Source organism: Trypanosoma brucei, chromosome 7 (assembly GCF_000210295.1).
Source record: "Trypanosoma brucei gambiense DAL972 chromosome 7, complete sequence".
NCBI lineage: Eukaryota > Euglenozoa > Kinetoplastea > Trypanosomatida > Trypanosomatidae > Trypanosoma > Trypanosoma brucei.
Genome location: NC_026740.1, coordinates 1,304,450 through 1,323,474, shown reverse-complemented (window position 1 = coordinate 1,323,474; position 19,025 = coordinate 1,304,450). Strand labels below are relative to the sequence as shown.

At 48.8% G+C, this 19,025-nt stretch overlaps 12 protein-coding genes across 12 annotated transcripts; 10 read left to right on the top strand and 2 right to left on the bottom strand.

The window, feature by feature from the left end:
* Positions 1-521: 521 nt before the first annotated feature.
* TbgDal_VII5380 (T. brucei spp.-specific protein) lies at positions 522-1,238 on the top strand (the record flags this gene model as incomplete). Its single annotated transcript, XM_011776605.1, has 1 exon — positions 522-1,238. The coding sequence occupies one exon, from the start codon at positions 522-524 to the stop codon at positions 1,236-1,238; it is 717 nt and encodes a 238-aa protein (XP_011774907.1).
* A 251-nt stretch (positions 1,239-1,489) lies between these two features.
* TbgDal_VII5370 (hypothetical protein, conserved) lies at positions 1,490-2,380 on the top strand (the record flags this gene model as incomplete). Its single annotated transcript, XM_011776604.1, has 1 exon — positions 1,490-2,380. The coding sequence occupies one exon, from the start codon at positions 1,490-1,492 to the stop codon at positions 2,378-2,380; it is 891 nt and encodes a 296-aa protein (XP_011774906.1).
* An 82-nt stretch (positions 2,381-2,462) lies between these two features.
* Positions 2,463-2,765, top strand: TbgDal_VII5360 (hypothetical protein, unlikely; the record flags this gene model as incomplete). Its single annotated transcript, XM_011776603.1, has 1 exon — positions 2,463-2,765. One exon carries the CDS (start codon positions 2,463-2,465, stop codon positions 2,763-2,765), a length of 303 nt encoding a protein of 100 aa, XP_011774905.1.
* Positions 2,766-2,938: 173 nt separating this feature from the next.
* TbgDal_VII5350 (hypothetical protein, conserved) lies at positions 2,939-5,035 on the top strand (the record flags this gene model as incomplete). Its single annotated transcript, XM_011776602.1, has 1 exon — positions 2,939-5,035. The coding sequence occupies one exon, from the start codon at positions 2,939-2,941 to the stop codon at positions 5,033-5,035; it is 2,097 nt and encodes a 698-aa protein (XP_011774904.1).
* A 1,355-nt stretch (positions 5,036-6,390) lies between these two features.
* Positions 6,391-6,768, top strand: TbgDal_VII5340 (hypothetical protein, unlikely; the record flags this gene model as incomplete). Its single annotated transcript, XM_011776601.1, has 1 exon — positions 6,391-6,768. The coding sequence occupies one exon, from the start codon at positions 6,391-6,393 to the stop codon at positions 6,766-6,768; it is 378 nt and encodes a 125-aa protein (XP_011774903.1).
* A 150-nt stretch (positions 6,769-6,918) lies between these two features.
* Positions 6,919-7,878, top strand: TbgDal_VII5330 (T. brucei spp.-specific protein; the record flags this gene model as incomplete). Its single annotated transcript, XM_011776600.1, has 1 exon — positions 6,919-7,878. One exon carries the CDS (start codon positions 6,919-6,921, stop codon positions 7,876-7,878), a length of 960 nt encoding a protein of 319 aa, XP_011774902.1.
* A 902-nt stretch (positions 7,879-8,780) lies between these two features.
* On the bottom strand, positions 8,781-9,281 carry TbgDal_VII5320 (hypothetical protein, unlikely; the record flags this gene model as incomplete). Its single annotated transcript, XM_011776599.1, has 1 exon — positions 8,781-9,281. The coding sequence occupies one exon, from the start codon at positions 9,279-9,281 to the stop codon at positions 8,781-8,783; it is 501 nt and encodes a 166-aa protein (XP_011774901.1).
* A 443-nt stretch (positions 9,282-9,724) lies between these two features.
* On the top strand, positions 9,725-10,117 carry TbgDal_VII5310 (hypothetical protein, unlikely; the record flags this gene model as incomplete). Its single annotated transcript, XM_011776598.1, has 1 exon — positions 9,725-10,117. The coding sequence occupies one exon, from the start codon at positions 9,725-9,727 to the stop codon at positions 10,115-10,117; it is 393 nt and encodes a 130-aa protein (XP_011774900.1).
* Positions 10,118-10,860: 743 nt separating this feature from the next.
* On the bottom strand, positions 10,861-11,127 carry TbgDal_VII5300 (phosphoprotein lepp12; the record flags this gene model as incomplete). Its single annotated transcript, XM_011776597.1, has 1 exon — positions 10,861-11,127. One exon carries the CDS (start codon positions 11,125-11,127, stop codon positions 10,861-10,863), a length of 267 nt encoding a protein of 88 aa, XP_011774899.1.
* A 4,463-nt stretch (positions 11,128-15,590) lies between these two features.
* TbgDal_VII5290 (hypothetical protein, unlikely) lies at positions 15,591-15,950 on the top strand (the record flags this gene model as incomplete). Its single annotated transcript, XM_011776596.1, has 1 exon — positions 15,591-15,950. One exon carries the CDS (start codon positions 15,591-15,593, stop codon positions 15,948-15,950), a length of 360 nt encoding a protein of 119 aa, XP_011774898.1.
* A 714-nt stretch (positions 15,951-16,664) lies between these two features.
* On the top strand, positions 16,665-17,639 carry TbgDal_VII5280 (exosome complex exonuclease; the record flags this gene model as incomplete). Its single annotated transcript, XM_011776595.1, has 1 exon — positions 16,665-17,639. One exon carries the CDS (start codon positions 16,665-16,667, stop codon positions 17,637-17,639), a length of 975 nt encoding a protein of 324 aa, XP_011774897.1.
* Positions 17,640-17,872: 233 nt separating this feature from the next.
* TbgDal_VII5270 (hypothetical protein, conserved) lies at positions 17,873-18,802 on the top strand (the record flags this gene model as incomplete). Its single annotated transcript, XM_011776594.1, has 1 exon — positions 17,873-18,802. One exon carries the CDS (start codon positions 17,873-17,875, stop codon positions 18,800-18,802), a length of 930 nt encoding a protein of 309 aa, XP_011774896.1.
* Between the last annotated feature and the right edge of the window lie 223 nt (positions 18,803-19,025).

Here is a 19,025-nt window from a genome sequence, read left to right as displayed (position 1 = left end):
TATGCGGAAATATATACATATGTGTGTGTAAGTGTGGGTTTCATACTTTTCCCCGTTTACTTCTTTTCCAATGCTTTTCCCTTTCTTTTCTTTTTACTTTTTTCCTTACCCAACTGCCCCGCGCTTCGGTCAGTTGCTTTATTTGTTTAGTTCAAATGTTGTTGTTTTTGTTCTTGCTTTTTTTTTTTGGTTTCCATTCCCGCTGTTAATGCTATTGTCATTACTTTTATCGTTGACCGCAGAGGGGCGTCACACAAGACTAGCGAACCGGAACTTCGCATGTGACAATTTAATCAAATCATCATTTGTGCTTTAACTTGTGGAGGGTGTTCTTCCATTATTTCACTGCTTATTTTCCTCCTTGATGTCTCTCGATTTTCTTATGTGCACAGTCTTCTCTCTTTAATTCCTCTTCTCTCCTGCATTATTATTGCTGTTCTGCAGCGGCGTGTGTGTGCGTGCTAGGGTTTGGGGAAGATTCTTGGGTTTGCCGCTGCTTCCGCCTGTTTGCAGACGCTCTGATGACTGTGCGTGGCGCCTGCCAGTGCAGTTGGGGAACACCAGCACCACCGCTTTTGGTATTTGATAGTGTAGAGGCCGCGCAGGCCGGTGCAACTGCTGCTGCAGCGTCTGCTTCCACCGGTGGCACTGAAGGCACGTGTAATGAAAATAACGCGAATAGTGCGGATACGAGGGGATCTGGACAGGTGGTTGCGTTGACTGATGGAAAGGCGCCGTGGGTTGAGTTGCGGGAGCAGAGGCGCTTGACGCACATTGCAATCGTGAGTAATGCCAGGGTGGTAGAGTTGCATACGGACGGCTCGGAAGTCCAAACACATGAAGGAGCTAGCGCCGTTGCCAGTGGTGGGGTTGCTGTAACCGCTGTTGTCGGGGGGTTGAGCCGCGACGCGCGCTATTTCCATTTCATCGACTGTTGTGTGGCTCCTGGTGAGCGGGTGCAGTTGAAGTTCTTCGCAAGGAAACCGAAGGACGCGATCCATATCGTCGCAATATGTGTTTCAGGAGTCGAAGAGACGCCACTGCCAGAGCTGACCCCAACTGGTGGGTATTCCGATAACTCTAATTACGGAGCTGCAACCAGCGGTCAAACGGCGGCGCTCGAAACCCGATTGCAAGAGCTTGAGATGATGGTACGAATGATGGTGGGGACGGTGATGCGACGATTGAATGACGTGGAGGCGCGGGTGGCCGCACTGGAGGAGCGGGCAAACGAGTAACGGTGCCTATGCCGCGTGGCATTTGCGCCCCGTTCTCATATCGAACCTAATAAATCCTGCTTTGCGTCACGGCCGTGGACCAGGGCACCTGGAGTGCAGGAGTTTGCTCTGCGTGTAGATGCTGAGACCTCTGCGGAATGATCCCTACTTGGTTTATACACATGAAATCTGCCCATTTTCCCCTCGTTTTATTTTGCTGTAGTTAAAGGAGTGGGTCCTCCGTACCATTTTCGACGGTGGAAGGAAGGCAAATGCGTCCGGTAGCGCGTCTTCCTCTTTCGCGAGTTTTGTCAGGGTGTCGTGGATTTCATTCGCAGCACCGCACGCCTGTGTTACCGCAGGTGCCAGCGGCTGAGGTTCAACAGGCTGCAAGTGAGTCGAAGGTGCGCGTTGCTTATCTTCTTCATCGTCAACCCGTTGTAAAACCCACACCGCATCCCCTGGAAATGGAAATGGCGTTCCTTCTCCAACGAGAACACCAGCGGTACAGCAGACATGAGTCATCCGAGTCAGCAACTCACTTCATGGCGCAGCGTGGCCAGTCCATCGACGCACTAAACCGTACGGACCCGCGGCAAATCCAGTCGAATTTCTTTGGACTGGAGCTCTATCAAGACGCCATGCGGGTTGTGCTGCAGCGGTACAAACCGGAGCGCCGGGTGACCCCGCGTGATCTTTGGGACCCCGCCACGTATGGCAGCAGCAACGCCAATAGTAACGCAAGCTCGCCTCCGACACGTCATTCGTTGCACCGTAAACTCGACGACTATTTGCACCTTATTGTGCGCGACGAGGCCTCTGGAAAGTGGACCGTGCCCCAAACGGAGCTTCGTGGACGCGAAACGCTGCGCATGGCGGCCGAGAGAGCGATTGCAACGGACAACGGCGAGGGTTTGGATTGTTATGTATGGTCCAATGCACCGCAGGCAACGGTGCCAAACGCAAACGATGGGAGCTGGCTCTTTATTTACGTTGCTACGTATTTAAGTGGACGACCGAAATTTTCAGAGTTTAGGCCGAAGACTATCGACCACGCATGGGTCACGCGGCACGAGATGATGCAATATGAGGAAAATTTTCAGAGCCCGGAACTGGTGAGGGTTCTGCTTGACATATCGGCTGACAGCACATTTGAGAGTTGAGACACCATGCATATGCATACGCGGGTAACAGGGAGAGCGTGTGTGCGTGTGCGGAGCGGAGCAGTATGGGGGTCGTTATGTTATGTGGCACAGAGGGAATGAAAACGTGTGGTGTAAATTGTACACACGGCGTGTTGTCACAAGTAGGCAAGCTACAGCGTTGGATACTATGTTTTGTAAGGTGTACAGCCTGTTGTTTAAAAGGGAACTTGGATTCCCTCTGACGTCTCTTTTCTCACTACTCATTTCCCCTCCTTGTCGCCATTGGTGTGAGAGGGTTGGTCGCACATTGATAAGTGTTTTAATATACCGAACTGTACGATTTTGGCTGTCATCACCACTTGAACCATTGGGTAACGAAGGTTTTTTTTTTAAAAAAAAATGACTCTTGGTGTATTTGTATTTTTTCCTCTTTGAATACAGCGAACACAAAAAGAAAAAGTAACCAAGGCCACGCGTACCTGCTTATATATATACGTATAGTTTTAATTCGTCATTTCAACGGAAAAGAATTAATAAAAAAACAGATAGAAAGGCAGCACACAGCTTTCTTCAACAATGAGCAAGGAGAAGCTACGCTTCGTCATAGGCGGTAAACCCGTTGTTTATGAGGGTCGCCCCGAAAACCGACCCAAAGACCTCATGGACATCCTCGTCAAGTTGGATGCTGATAATAACGTGGTGGTTCAGGCCTTTCGTGACAACATTGAGGGGGGCCAGAATACGCCCAGTGCAGACATATTGCAGCGATATAGCGACGCCAAGCGGGCTTATATGGAAAAGAAACAGAAAAAGAAACAGAGCGAATCTGCCGCCGCTGAGAAGCCGGTGGAGGAAAAACCTGTGGATGAGAAACCGCAGACAATGACACTAACCTTTCAGGGGAAACAACTCAGCTATCAGGGGCTTCCCAGTGGTAAGCAACATGCTGTTATTGAGCTACTTGTCAAGCACGACGCGTCGCGGGAGGTAGCGGTGGAGACGTTTAAAAAAAACTTACCAAATTCATCTTTGAGTGGGGATGAGATATGGTCGATGTTGGTTGCGGCAAAGGAGGCGAAGGCAGCCCGCAAGGCAGCAAAGATGAAAGATGCCGGGGACGCTGGACGGCAGGAGTCCCGTCAGACGGCCGAGCAGCAGCAACAGCCGTCTCGTCCGCGTGCTGCCGCTATGGAGGCAATTGAAGAGTATACCAGCATGACATTAGAGGAGCGGGATTCCATAAGTAACTTCATCAAGCAAGTGCTGGAGCAACCAGATCTGGATCTTAGCACGAGGCTGCGAAGCGAGCCCGGTACAGGCACAGGCGTATCAGTACCAAAACCCAATACAACAGGCGGGGTCGCTGGTACCGATGACGACGGGTTGCAGGCGGGGTCCCGCACGATGCGTGGAAAGGTTGCCGTTTACTGCCAGGAGGAGAACAACACAGCGAACAAGGTGCTACACATTGCTCCTGGCACAACCTTCGAAGAGTTCACCGGGATGGTGGAAAAGAAGTTTGGAGGGAAGATGGCGATGTCCTTTTATGAAGGTGAGGACATCATTGACATGGATGACGATGATGTGTTCTGCATGTTTTGGGAGATGAAGCAGGTTCAAGCCCAAGAAGGCAAGCGCATGAAACTCATTTGTGTTCCACCAGAAAAGCGTCCGGTGGTGGCAGATGATGCTATCACCGAGGTGAAGGTGGAAACGGTAACCGCTGACACCGCCGGGACCACCACCGGGTTCAAGGTGAAGCCGTTCTCTAATGGTCGCGTGGAGGTTCGAGAGCTCAAGACGTATACCGGCCACACTTCAGCCGTGTATTGCTGTGCTTTCGCCCCTAAAGGCGACCGCTTCTGCACAGCGAGCCGCGACCGCTCCGTGCGTGTGTGGAACACTTCTAGTGGAACCAGCAGTGTGATGAAGGGTGGCCATAATGGTTTTGTACTTTCGTGCGACTTCTCCCCGCGTGGGAATCGCGTGGTATCGTCATCAGACGACCGCACAATCAAAGTTTGGAACGTCGCGACATGCGGCAAGGTGTATACATTGAAGGGTCACGAAGACAAGGTTTACTGTGTGAAGTACAATTCCAATGGAGACTACATCGTGTCATGCTCATGCGATCACACCGTTCGGGTGTGGAACGGAAACACGGGGACAAAGGTGGGCACGTACCGCGGCCATACATTGGCTGTATTCTACTGCTGCTTCAGCAACACCGATTCAGGGAAGTACGTTGTGTCTGGTGGGGACGACAGGGTTATCAAGGTGTGGGAATGGGAAAGGGATGAGGAACAGGTTTCACTTGATGGCCACACTGATACGGTGTGGTCCTGCCAGTTCTCCCATGACGACACGCGTATTGTATCTGCGGCAATGAACCACGAGGTTAGGGTTTGGGACTGGTGCAACAACAGCTGCGTGTTATCGTGGAGGGGACACCAGGTTCCCATTCACCAGGCAATGTTCTCTACAAGCGACAAGTACATTTACACATGTGCTCGCGATTGGAGCGTCATGATTTGGGACGCTCAGACAGGGGAGCACTGCGAGACCTTAGTGGGACATCACAGCACTGTCTATCACATGGATATGTGCGGCAACAAACTTATTACTTCTTCGCTAGACGATCATCTTAAACTGTGGTCCGTGAATGAGGATTAATTCTGAAAGATATATTAAGGAAGGTGGAAGTAGGGGTGGGGCAGCAGCGGCAAATGCTGGCTGAAATGAGCAGGGGGGGGGCTTGAGATGGAAGAAAATATAGAGGTGCGTGTGTTTGAGTGCACGTGAAGGAGTGCTGGAGAGGGAACAGAAGGGAACACGTAACTAAATTATAAAGGTGGTGTTAAAGGGAGTAGAAGAAGCGAGAGAATCTACTTGCTATCATATTACACCCTAATGGGGGTGTGAAAGGCAATCACAGCATCGAAAGGAATATTGCGTTTGAGCATTAACTGTTTTCGGCCACAGTGTGCTCACAACGATTTTCTTCCCTCTTCCCTCTCTTCCCTCCCCCCCCCAACGTTAATAGGCACGAAAAGGCAGAAGCAAACAAAAGCTGAGATGACTTTAGTTTCTTTGCTGATCTTTCTCCATCCCCCCAAACGTATACTTCCCTCCTCTTAACTACCGCCTCCGTCTCGCCAGCGCATTTGAAACTGAGACGAAAGTTTGGAACGGACGTATGTGTTCCCTTTTGTTTTTGTGTTTTAAACTCACCGCTGCCTGCCATATGATATTACTATAATAATTATTATTACAATCATTATCACTGTAATGAGTTCTTGAATTTTTTCGCTACGGTTCAAACAGATGAGTTTAGGGATTAAACAGGCGGGAAGGGGGAGAGGGTAAATGAATTTAACAGTGCTAATGCAACAAGCGACAACGGTTAGGGGCCTGGTGGCGTGCGTGGTAGTAGACCGTGTTCGAGGAGCTGCAACACCAACATCGCGGAATTTTTGTGTGTGGTTGTAGTAAGTTTATGAAGTGAATGTAAGGGATTTGTTGTTGTTTGCAAATGCGGGTACGCCGAGCAATTGAAGCGTCAGAAACAAAAAGAAGAGCCAGTAACAGAATTTTCTTTTTTTGTTTTTATGTCCCGCCGAATTCCACCCACTTGTTTTATTTTTCGTCCGGTAACCGATTGAATCCAACTCCATCCTCTCTCCTTCGTCTCTGATTCATTGCCTGGAGACGGTTTGCTGGCGTACGTTGGTGAACAAATTGGATGTGGCCGGGCTGAAGATTATATATATATATATATATATATATATATATATATGCGCGTTTTGAATGTGAGGGTGTGTATGCGTGTGTGTGTGTGTGTGTTTTGGGAGGGAGAGGGAGGGAGGGATGGAAGAGGGGAAAGTGAAGAAATTATGTCACACAATGTTATTTATTGCCGGGGTGTGTATGTGTGTGCCCCCTTCTTCGTACCGCTGGGTTTCTCTTGTCTTTTTTTTTTTTGCTTTGTCGCATTTGCTTAACCATACACAAGTTTCTGTCCACTTACGATGGGGTATGCTTGCTTGCATATGCGTGGCATTGTATTCAACGATGCGTATGAACACTTCCCCTTTCATCCTGCTCTTTCTTATTGTTTTCTAGATGTCAGCACAAGTAATTATCGGGCACATCTGGTGGTAGCAGCGCAAGTTGTGTTAACGGGATTTGGTTGGCTGCAGAACAATGTCACGCACCGAGGAGGGAGGAAAAAAAAAAAGAGCCCAAGAGGTGATACAGGTGCGGCGGCTCTTTTCCTTTCTTTTTTTCTTCCCCAATTTTCCCGACCACCAGCCGCAGATGCGCGCGAAATATTTAAATGTGTGGCATGTTGCTCGTGGCCACTAGAAACCCCCTCACACACACACACACACACATACGCCCCATGAGGTTCACTTTTGTCCCCTCCTCTTGTTCTTTCCTCTTCTCTCCCTTTTCGTCGTACCACCCGTGCGTTCCCGTGGCGAATGGCTTGCTAATTTGGAAAGGAAGTCTCCGCTGCGACGGTGTTAATTGCGCATCGTGTGACCAACGAGGTAATGATCTTGATTTATTACGTATATCTTAGCTTCCTCTTGTTTGGGAGTGTGCTTGGGAGGACGGCACTCACCGAGAATGACGGTGACGAGGCCGTGTGTGAATTAATCAAACAATTGAATGGAGTGCCGTGGGATGCTGTTGATTCTATGAAGGTGCATGTGCGCCGAAACGCCACTGTGGCGTCACAAAGCGGGGCAATAGCGGAGATGGAAGTACGAAAGGCCTACGCCGCCGTGCTGCGGGCGGCATCCTCACAGTCAGCTGAAGCTATTGAAGTTGTTTTGGCCGCGTTTAACAAAGTAAGAACTGCAATCGTTCTGTGTAACGAAGAAATCCAAAGGGTCCGAGGACTGTGGTCGCAGTTCAAGGATGCCGCAGTGCGTGTTGTGCGGTGCGCTGAGGTGGCGAACGGGTATCTCAAGCACTTAGTGGATGGTACGGAGGTTTCGTTTAGGCAGCACGTCACTGACAAATGTAACAAGAGGGAGAGAAAGAACGTCACAGCAGACTCGCTGGAGGACGCCATGCAACGGGCGCTACCGTTTGTGAAAGACCCCACCATACGGGCGAACCTCACCGAGACTGAGAAATTATTACGGGAGTTGGAGGGTATTGTCGGCGCCGCGAGTGAGGCCCGCCAGGGAGCAGCGCAGCAGGTACCGATGGCAGTGGCGGCAGGAAATGAAGCGGCTAAGGTTGCCATTTCGGGGTTACAACCTCCACCTGGGCCAAAACCAGGACCAGAACCCGGCCCTACGCCACCACCGCCCCCGGTCCCACCGGAAAGGAATGAGAAACCCTTCTACATTATTCTCTTCAGTTCCATAGTGTTGATGGTCATTGTGTTGTTTGTTCTGGGGTCAATGGCGTTGAAGCAGTTTTGTAGGACAATATGCTACCACAAACGTATTGCATCGGGTTTCAGTGAGCGGGAGCTTCAAGCTTTCGCGGACTCTTGAACAGGACTCTTTTTCTTCCCTCTTCTTCCGCGCGACGTGCATGCCGTCACCCGAGTTTCTGTGCTTTTCCGGGTGGCTGGGCGGGAGGAGATTTTGGGGCATACATGCCCATGTTTAGTGCGTTTTGTTCCTCCCTTTCCCCTTTTGTCATTTCTTCTTCACTCTTCTTGTGTGTTTACCGTCTCTTTGCAGTCGTTGTTGCTCCCGTCGGGGGGTCTTAAAAGCTTTGACCAACACCGGAGGTATATGTGTTTTTTGGCCCCATAATAAAGAGGCGCGGAAAAGAGGGAGGAGGGGTGTTTTTTTTTTTTCCTCATTCTTTAAAGGGGGGAAGGTTGGTATTGTTGTTAATTTTTGCGCCCTAGTCGAATGATAAGGTGATTCACCGTGTGCGAAACCATCCCTTGCACTCTGTTGTGTGGTTTATTGCCCTTTTTTTTTGTCTTCACGTGGACTCGTGGCGTTTTAACCTTGCTGAAAGAGGTTCTCTGTGTTTTTAAATTCGTATTGCTTGCATCGGCTGAAGCCTGAACGTTCCCTGCGTTACCGAGTACTGTGGTCTTTTTTGTGGAAATGCGTTGGGATTATGGATGTGAAAGCGGCGGGCCTTCACGATTTTCACAATTTATTCCGTATTTCTTTCCATCCCCTCCCCTTCCTCTTTGCCAATCACTTGTTGTTGTTTTGTTTTTGTGTCGCCGCTGGCACCCATCCATGGCCGTTCACACTGTCATGGCCTCCCTGTCGCCCGTGCGCTGTACCATAAGCCCATCATCTTTATATCGAGAAGGCAAAAGCGTCAGTTAAGACATACACGCATCCGAAAAAGGAAGCAAGCGCGCAGTTTCATCTGCCCAGTTGGTTATACGCGGCAATTCACACCGTCTAGCTTATAATATTGATTAATTGGGCGCATCGGACACATTATCCAAACACATCAATTGAATAACCGCGTGCCATTTACAATTAAGAGGAGAAATGAAGGGACGAGGCGGAGCAGCAAAGCCCCAAGCCGGCGGCAGCAGGGGAGATGCGCAGGACGCGGGCCGCGCTCCGAAACCGCAAGCGGGAGGCGCCGGTGGAAGGCGGGACGAGAAGGAGGAATCGGGGAGGGTGGATGAGTTGAAGTCGGAGTTGGACCGCCGCACCAACCTCATATTTGCCACCGCCAAACTACCGAAGAACGTCCTTAAGGCCGTCAAGGAAGTCCGAAACGAAGCGACAAAGTGAGTCTCGTACGAAAAATTAATGTTATCGACGGAGCGAGCGTTAACGAGCGAGCGGGGAACGGGAAGGGGGAGGGATAAAAAGAAGGAAAGAAAATGGGATCGTCTGGGGAAAATAGGTGCGTGGGGGTAAAATGAATTAAAGTAAACCGAGCTACGAGGTGAGGGTCCGCGCATTAAGGGGGAAACATGTAATGGATAAAAATGTGAAACGAGAAAGGGGTTGACTTTTGAAACAGAAACGATGTGGTTAAAGTAGGAGGGTGTGGAGGATGATTAACAGTGGATTGAATATTCGGTCGCAGACGCACAAACCGTCGCCGAAAATCTTCGGACACGCTGTCTTGTGTGTTCGTGCGAGGGTCCCTTTTATTTATTTATTTTTTAGCCACACGTTGACTATATTCCCGGGTTGTTCATCATTATCATTATTGTCAATATTACTATTATTTTTTTTTTGTGTGTCGGCAGGGGTGTGAAAGGAGAATTGCTAAATTCCACTTTGAATGCGGTCGGAAGTGGGGTGATGCGCGGACTGCGAGGCGCTAAGCCGGTGGTCTCTTCGCTGCCATCTGCGCGTTTCCTTCTGTTCTTTCAATTGTTTAGGCAGGTAGATTCAAATGTGGGCGACGGCGGGTTTGAGAAGTAAAACGCATCACCGAAACCACCGACGGATCACAAGAGCAGCCACAAACCGCCACCGGCGCGCGCCGGGGCGAGAGCTTGTGACCGACCGCTTTCAGTGCGGAAACAACGGAGGAGTTGAACCGCGCTTGGCGAATCTTGCTCACGGTCCGGGTTGTGCTTTCCTACCTTCTATTACACCGGTGCCTTGCGCCCAAGCCCTCCTCCTCCATATACAGTCCCCAAATTTCGCGCCTCTTTGGAAAGACAAACTCTCCATGCGAGTTGAAATGTTTTCTCAGTTGCCAGTTTCTAAAAGCGAGAAACTTATGTGTCCAGAGGGTCCGTGCTCGCGTGGCTGCTGGCTTCTTGAAATAAATTTTCAGTGAGTTAGGTTTCCCTTTCCCCTGGGTGGCCGCGTGGGCGGTTTATCTCTTCGTTCCTTCGTCCCGTATCGCCTTCCTCTTTGGGCGCCCCTTCTGTCCAAACGTCGGTTATGCCACCCGGAAAACAGTTTCCATCGCCTTTCCAGAGGTTACCTCCTTGCTCCCCTTTTATTTTACCAGTTCGAGCACATTCCCCAATACTTCCTAAATCCACGGGGCGGGGGTGTTGCCTCTAAATCCCGCGTGTGTGTCGGGAACAGGTGCCGGGTTCGTGGCGGACCTCCTAAACGTCAGCCTTGGAGACCCACGCTGCCTCGATGCTTCCGCGCCGCCCCCTTCCCTTCCCCTCTCCAGTTCTCCTCCAGCCGAGCCGCTGCTGCTGGGTTGCTGTCTTGGAGCCTCCCCGCATTCGAATCCCCGCCGAATACTACACTGGCTTGCGCACCGCCTTTACATAGTGAACTCTAAAACCAAGAAAAAAAAAAGGACTGAATAAGCAAAAAGGTACGCAGTGAGATGGTTGGCCAATGGGTTAGTACGGGGATGCACGGTCGACCGCGGAGTTGTGACTGCGGGTGCTTTGTGCGTATGGCCGACGAGGTGACGGCACCTGAGCCACGTACGCGTACGCGGCCTCTTCCCTTACGTGGGGAACATAACGCTTTCCGTGAGCGGCGGAAGGCGCACGTCTGACCCTGCAGGGAAAACACACTTTACTGCTATCTCCAGGTGTGTTGGGTGGGTCCTCAACGATTCGTCACTCGTGCCATTTTGGTGGGATCCGTGCGGTTAACACAATTGCAAACCGTGTGTACGTTGCAGCGGCGCTCACCCGTTCTCACCCACTTTCCACCTTTCTTTTGCTTCACGGGGAAACTGACATCGAGATTGTGGACCATTTTCAGGTCACCGCGTCGGCGTTTAAGTTTTCCCTTTTTTGTTAGCTTACGGGAGCGCTCTGCCATAGGGACTTTCCGCTTTTGCTTTGGAAGCCGCTTCTTCTGTTTTCCCATCTTGCACCTACAAACAGCAATTGCGCAAGACGTGGAACACAATAAGGTTGATGAGAGAGAAATGGGGTATAGAGTAGCGTTAGCTTCGTTCTTGTATGCAATGCCATTGCCAGGAGATATTGAAAGGTATCATTCCGGGAGTGGCACCCTCCCTACGTCTTAGAAGAAATCTAGTAAATAAGCATAAATAAATAAACTGGCGCATTGAGTCTGCACCTCGAACAAATCCGAAGGCTGAGTAAAATAGGGATGCAAACGGGTCTTGGTTCATTGATGGACTCCATCACGGACATAAATATGCCCCCCCCTATCTCCTTCACGTTGTGCCTTTCGAGCTTTGTGGCCCCGGTAACCGCCAATGGCAAAACAAAATTCGAGTAAGCTTGGGTATTTTCTTCGTGAGCAAAGGCTTCGAGAGAAGTAACAAAAAAAAAAAAACAGCATTCATCATAAAACGAATACCGCTCACCAAGTGACCACTGCAACAAATAACTTGTGGTAACAAAGGAAACAAATTCGGACAAATTGTAATGTTCATGCGACTGCCCTTCTTTACTCAAAGCTCGACTGGCGGCTTAAGGTCAGTTGCTCGCGGCACCGAAAAGAAAAGATATCACCAACATTTTTTTTGTGCTTTCGTGTTACTATTGTGTTCGTTACTAGACTTATTCTACAGCTGTAAGAGGGCTGAGTATGTGAACGTTTGTTAACGGTAAGCTGCGCCGGCTCTCAAATGCACGGAAATCAATTACACAGCGAGAGGGGATTCAGAATTTAGTCGTCATGCCCTGATGCTGGTCGTAACAACGGCTTACAGCAACGTGCTCGTTTACATTGAGCAGCAAATACCAATATGCATTACCTACGCCAAGACGAGTATTAAACCACTTGGCGCCGGCGGCCCACCAAGTTAAAGGGGTGACGACAGTTGATGGCATTTTTAAAATATAAGCACATATCAGGCATAACCACGCCTTTGCCTACGCTGTTGTGCTGCCCCTCAACATATTTTTCGAAGAGGTGCAGGATCGGCAGCAAAACGGAAACGACAACAGCAGCCGTTGTTAGATCAAGTGTGTTAGAGTGCAACATCGCACGATACCCTCACAAAAACCGATTTGGACAAGCTGAAAACAAATACAAACAGACGGCTGATAATTAGTTATGCAAGGTTAAGAACAGTAGCGGTACCTTTCAAGCAAAGACAATGCCTCTGTTATCAAAGCATTGAGTAGTAACGTTTAACGGCATGTGGAATCGCAAAACCATCGTCCATCACCGACAAACGTCGGTCCCACAACGTGTTGGTGTTGCCGTCACCCATTTTCTACTTGAATCGGTGTGCACAATGGGTATCGCGTTAAAAACTCAGTGAGCTGATCGTACACGAACAACTCCTAACTGCCACCATCTTCACAAACAGTGTTGGCAGTTGCCAAATCAAATCAAGTACACACAAGTAGTGGGTACCCCTGCGGTTTTTTTTATTAGAAAAAAAAACGCTACCACAATCTGCACAATACTTCTCACTGATTATGCAAACTAGTTTGGAGCACGAGACTACATCTTAAGTATTTTCTTCTCGCGCAGTTGAAGTGCCTCGGTGCCAACATGAAATAAAATTCAACTACCCTACTGCCGCATCTGCACATCTCCTCTGATTGTGACGTGATTTTAAATAAATAAATAAATGATCATCAACTTCTGTGGAGGTGTGTTCCAATTATTTCTTGGAGAAGTCACTTGGCGGCGGTCCGAAAATTTTGCAAGATGAATAACAGAATGCCCCTATCACAGTCACATGATAAGGTCAGAACAACTGCTCTTGTAAGGATAACGGGTAGACTGTTGTGTATACAGTGGGTGGATGTCAAGTAACGGCGACGAGTAACCGCTTCACGACGAGAACTGATGTGTTACTGCTTGCTATACTGCCCAACGCCATGCCACTCTGCTTTCACACGTCAATCGAAAACAGCAGTGTGCGTATATCAAAGCTGTAGTAGTGCTTAACATCTCCGTCAAAACGACTTGTATAACCCACACAAAATTTCTGTCCCCAGCTCCCCAATTAACAAAAGGTAACAGATTTTACCTTTCATAAACTTTAAAGAAAAAATCACCAATAATATAGGGAGCGTCGCATAAGTCCCCTTTAGCTCAGCTGAAGGCATAGTAATTTCGGACGGTACGACGTGTCTTGTGTCCCTCAACAAATCTGTAAGAGGCAACAGTTACTAGCTTCAATGGAATTGTTTCATCGAACACACCAATTGTGTTGCTGAAATTCACGCAAACATGGTTTCCCACGAAAAACACGTACGTATCCCTAGCGCTTCACCTTTGATGACGTTGTGCTAGTTTAGTTTCGCAGTGAATTGTTGGCGAACCTTATTGCATTGTCAGTGTGATAAACGGCACAAGATAACATGACACGTTTCCACATCGCTATCGTACAACATATTCAGCAGAGAATTTTAAAGTTTTGAAACGACAGCTGCTACTTCACCACGGACACTCTACAGATTGCTAACTTGCAGGCACATCCGTAGACCCAGTGGCGCGCCGTTGGTTATAAAAATTGGTGGTTCCACCCGGCACTTTCTGTTCTGTCTTCTCACATCAACCGAAAGGTTCAAACCTATTGGATTGTCATGCACATGAGCGTGTGTGCACAAATTAAATTAAACTTAGCAGAGCAAGCACATGACCCCGCGTTTTACACCCAGGATTTAAATGCTATTTGGCGCGTCCTTTGCAACGGCTCCTTTGTCTTAGCGTCACTGCGCTCTCCAAACAAAACGGTCGAAATTCCCTCCCAAGTCCTCTTCCCAACATCCTTACCATTACAGATAGTTCAAAGGTAGGAAAGTGTTCCAAAGCATCCTATTCTCTGAATGACTTTGTAGTTTCCCCCCTTAAACTTCTCCCCCAACGAAATAACAGTGGTGCAAAGACGGAGCACAGCCGTTAAACCTTCCCGCATAAATAAAAAGGTAGAAGCTGAGTACTACCCAGGCCACTGAGCGTTCACTCGTGGTACGATTTTGTGTCCTGGTTGGGTTTCTTGTTGGCAGAAGCAGTTCTCATTTTCGCCTGCGACGTACTTCCGCTAACCATTTGAAAATTGAGAAGGGATGCACACACACACGAGTGACCTTCGTCTCAGTTTTTGGGAGGCACCGCATTTAAAGGGGGAACGAAAAGCGTTTCCCGCTGTGGGTACTTGTCAAAGAGGCTGAACAACCCTTCCGCGCATATCCTTTTGATGTGCCACTTAAATGTATAAATAAACAACAATTTTTCCCCCTACAAGAACCACGCTGTACAAACGGAAGTGGCTGGTTTTCGAGTTGCACAACATCTCAACTCCGTGCGAGCCGCGACGGCTAGCGCCACCTTTTCCCCCACACGTTGCCACCGTAACATGAGGGAATGGCCAGGAGACAGCGGTCCGTTAAGTGCGTCAGGTACATGCCGGGTGGCACGGCTGTCGTCTGCATGTAAAACAAAGCCCACACCGTTGCGTAGTTCATTTCGCTAAAATGACACAGTGTAGCGAGACCAAAAATTCAGAAACTCTACTATACACAGTTCACGAAACGATATTCAGCGAAAGGTAAAAAGCCGCTGTCGTTCAACCCTCTTTTTTTCTCTTCCGCATTTTTCGCCTGAAGTTGCGTAGACGCCTATAAGGGAACAGGCTACGCACTCCTCCCAAAAATAGACACCCCGTACCTATAGACGTTTATGAAAAAAAAAAAAAACCCGGCCCCCTGACCGGTGGAACACAAAACACCCCGCTCACGTTCCCCGACTCTCCAGTCAAATTACACACCCATCCTAGGAGGAAGCGGGGTACATATGTTATGACCCGAAGAAGCCACCCCCTGCAAAATTCTCGGAATACAACCCAACAACAACTCGTTCAGCCGGGTGCCCGTCCGCAAAGGCGAAGCTTTGCTCGCCGAGCGCCGGCGCGATTCGGTTTTCTTTTTATTTAGGCAAGGGACCGCTGAGGGATCACTCTTTTAAACCGACCGTTGTGACCCCAATACCGATGTCAACCCAGTTTCTGCGGCAGTCCCTTTGCGCTTAGATTCCAAAACGCGTGTCCGGGGTGGCGGCTGTTGTCCATTTTTGGGGCCCCAGAAGGCTAATGGACGGGGGGCCGGAAATAACATGTCCGATGGTGGTTCCCGGTGCCTCGAAGTGACCAAAAGCGCCGCCCTTTGCTGGTAGGGGTGGACTTGAGCCCCCACTACTCGTTCAGGTTTTGCAGAAAGCGGCCTAAAAACCGGCTTAGCCCCGGGACCTGCGCATGGCGGTGTGTCCGAGTGCCGTCAGCTCCCGCTAGTGTGGCGTGGTGCTGGCAGTACAGCCCTCGTTTTGGGGACGGTAGTATTGGCCACTGGGTGGTCTCCCCTTTTCACACATCTGTCTTATGGAGGCTCACTTTTGATATGCGCTGCGGCTCGTCGTCGCCCTTCTCCTTTTCCCTCCTTCCCTTTCATTTTTGTTCAATCTTATTTTTTATCCGGGGATGCGCGTGGGCGTATGTGGCGAAAGAGAACGACGTCGAAGTGACGTCGTTCCCTTTTTTGGTGATCGGTTCGTGGGATCACCCCCTCCCCATTCATGCCCGATGCATTAGTGCTTTTGGCCACTTTCTTTCCTCGTCGTTTGCCGCCAGCGGTTCCCGTCAACGCAGCTTGGTGCAGATAACCGCGCTCGTAATGTATTGGGGCCTTTCAATCACCTTTCTCAGTTTGAAAAGATCGTTTCGATTGGTGCGGTCCCACACCCATTTCTTTTTGTTTTAGCGCTTCTTAGGTGGTGGATCTTGAACTGTTCAGTATAATGAGGTACGTGTGCATCCGCTAGTTCGTGGGGAAGCAAGGGGTGGGGTGTTATGCACCACCGACGTTAAAGGGTTCTGTGCGATCTCGACAAAGATGGCTGCCCTTGTAATATTTACTCACTGCCCGTTGCTGCAGGAGCTGGAAAGGAGGGGGAAAGAGATATTGTAAATCACGACTGAAATAGCATACGCTGCATTTTTTAAGCGTTCCCTTGACGGTGTGACACGTTGTCAAGTAGGATCATGCGGGTAAAAAGTCTCTCTCTCCCTCTACACCCCCAATGTACCCCTTTGCCGTCTGTACAGCTTCTTTTGCAGAAGGATTTCTTGTCATTGTCCACTGGAGGTTGGGGTCTGACTGCGGCAACTGGGTTGCGTTCACAGGGGAGATGCTTGAAGTTATCGGTTTAGCTCATTTTTCTTTAAGAAGTAACGCGACTTAATTTGTCTGTTCCTGCCGTTCTTTCCCTTGTTATTAACATTAACAAATACTGTATTCTCTGACTTTGCTTTCGACTTTGGGTCACTACTCTTCTCTCTGCTTCGTATCCAGCCACGTAATTGTATTTTCCTGCATCCCTTTACAGCCCCTAGACCTCTAACTTGCCTGTGGTTCGTATTTTTTCCTTTTTGTCACGCAAATCTGTTGTTCGGCTAATTCGTTGTTGTGAAAATCATGCATCATTGTCGAACCCCTCTGTTTTACTATCGTTTTCTCTACTGTTTGTTTACTCTCTTCGTAGTGATGAGTGTCCCGACGTGCATAACAGGTGACACCATTTGTGGGTCTGCAGGCCCCTCAAAACTCGATTACGTTGAAGATCATGTTTTCCTCCGAGGGTACAATACTTACGAAGGCAACAACCCGAACGGTGCAGCTGCAGCACAAGAGGGTGGTGGAGAAATTATTGCCTCAATCAATGGGATGGTTGAAGTAACAGACAGAGTTGTCTCAGTTAAAGGTATGTCTTCCCGGTACGTCGCAGAGGTTGGTGATATTGTGGTCGGGCGCGTTAAGGAAGTATGTGGTAACCGATGGCGTGTTAATGTTGGGGCCTTTCAGGATGCAGTGATGCCTTTGGCTAATGTCACTGAACCCGGTGGCATCCTGAGGAGGAGGGGCCGAAGTGATGAACTTACTATGAGGAACATATTTGACGAAGGGGAGTTGGTCGTTGCCGAGGTGCAGCGCGTTTCTCAAGATGGCCTGATATCCTTACACACCCGATCAGGAGAGAAGTATGGGAAGGTATCCGACTTTGGTTTACTGGTACTAATTTCACCAGCTCTTGTTAAACGTGTCAAGCACCACTTTATGTGTTTGGAGTTCATACACGTAAATCTGGTTCTTGGCACAAATGGTGCTATATGGGTCAGTCCAGCAACAGCAACTACCGCTACCGAGTCGGCCAAATCTGCATACGATAGGTTTGACGCAGACATTAGGCGCGCTGTTACACGTGTTGCAAACTGCATCCGGGTAATGGGGAATGCTCGTTTCCCAGTGTTTGATAAGTCTATCGAAGCAGCGGTCAAGGCGTCTGTTGATTTTGCCCTAGGCCCATTCGAAATTTTATATCCCGGAAATCAGAATTTGATAACGACCACGGTGCTGGACACTATAAACACCCGTAAGCGTACAATTTATTGAATAATACACTTATGCTGCCAGCGAGTTGTGCTACGTAATGATATTTGTGAAGTGACAATGCGACGTACAGAGTCACTATAAGATTCCATTTGTGCATGTGCATGATGTCGTTGTCGGTGTCATATTGGTTTCGCTACCCCTCTTTCCTTTAATTCCTCCTAACTATGGTGAAGATACGAAGGTTTGATGTGGTTAACATCTGCATACACAAACAACTGTACGGCTAATAGGTAATGCGAACACGATTTAGAAACAAGCGTCGCACGTGGCCACTAATTGCAATTGTCTTCATTGTTTTAATGTTTTCGGTGCTACGTGCCAAACTGTTGTTGCAAGCGGACACGCCGGGTGGTGCAGCAGAAAGGGAAGCTAACCCTAAATACCTTTCTACGGACACACTCATTATTGTTCCTGGACACGGAGTGCTGAATGCACCAAATGCATCTGAATGGAAGAACGAAAGCGAATGGTGCCTAGAACCCCATCAACTGCGAGCAGGCGTTGTTCTACCTTTATGTTTCGCCTCCCATATACGACGCGGATTGGAAATTCTTAGAGATCAAATAAACACTTCTATTCTAATTTTTTCAGGTGGTCAAACGTGTGGTATTGCGGGACCGAGGAGTGAAGCTTTGGGTTACTATATTGTTGCAAAAGAGTCAAAGCTCTTTGGCATATTTGAACCTGCGTATGTGGCAAAGGATATTATGAATGGGAGAATTTTTACCGAAGAGTTTGCGAGGGACTCATACGAAAACCTTTTATTTAGTATTGCGCGGTTCTATGAAGTAACAGGCCATTTTCCGGGATCGGTTGTTGTTGTTGGGTGGAAGCACAAGGCAGAGCGGTTCACAATGTACCACAGAGAAGCAATACGCTTTCCAGCTGACAAATTCACTTATGTCGGACTTGATTTCGCTGATGCTGAACCTTTTGTGGAAGATCTTCAGCCTTATCAGGTGGCAAAGCCTTATACCGATGAGAATGCTTTGTCTTCTGTATCTAAAGATATGTACCTCTGTGATGCAGGAAGGAGAACAAGGTCTAAGCGCAATCCGTATTTTCGAGTGCCACCGTATTTAGTAAGCTGCCCCCCTCTTCGCCAGCTTTTACAACACTGCGGGCCAGAACTTATTGACACTCGGCGTGTTCCATGGAAGTAAACATTCCTTGTTTGGTGTGTTGGAATGGATTTCATTCGTGACGTATCCACGCCCTCGGACTTTGGGGGTTGATACTTTTTAATTTATTTTTCCAAGACAACGTGTGCGAATATACGAGTTGGCGACAAAGATTTAACTAATTATATCGAGCTAGAGTTTGTTACGTCCCGTTTCATCTCCACTGTTCGTAAGCGTTTCTCTTCCCAGTTACTTTCTGGCGTTG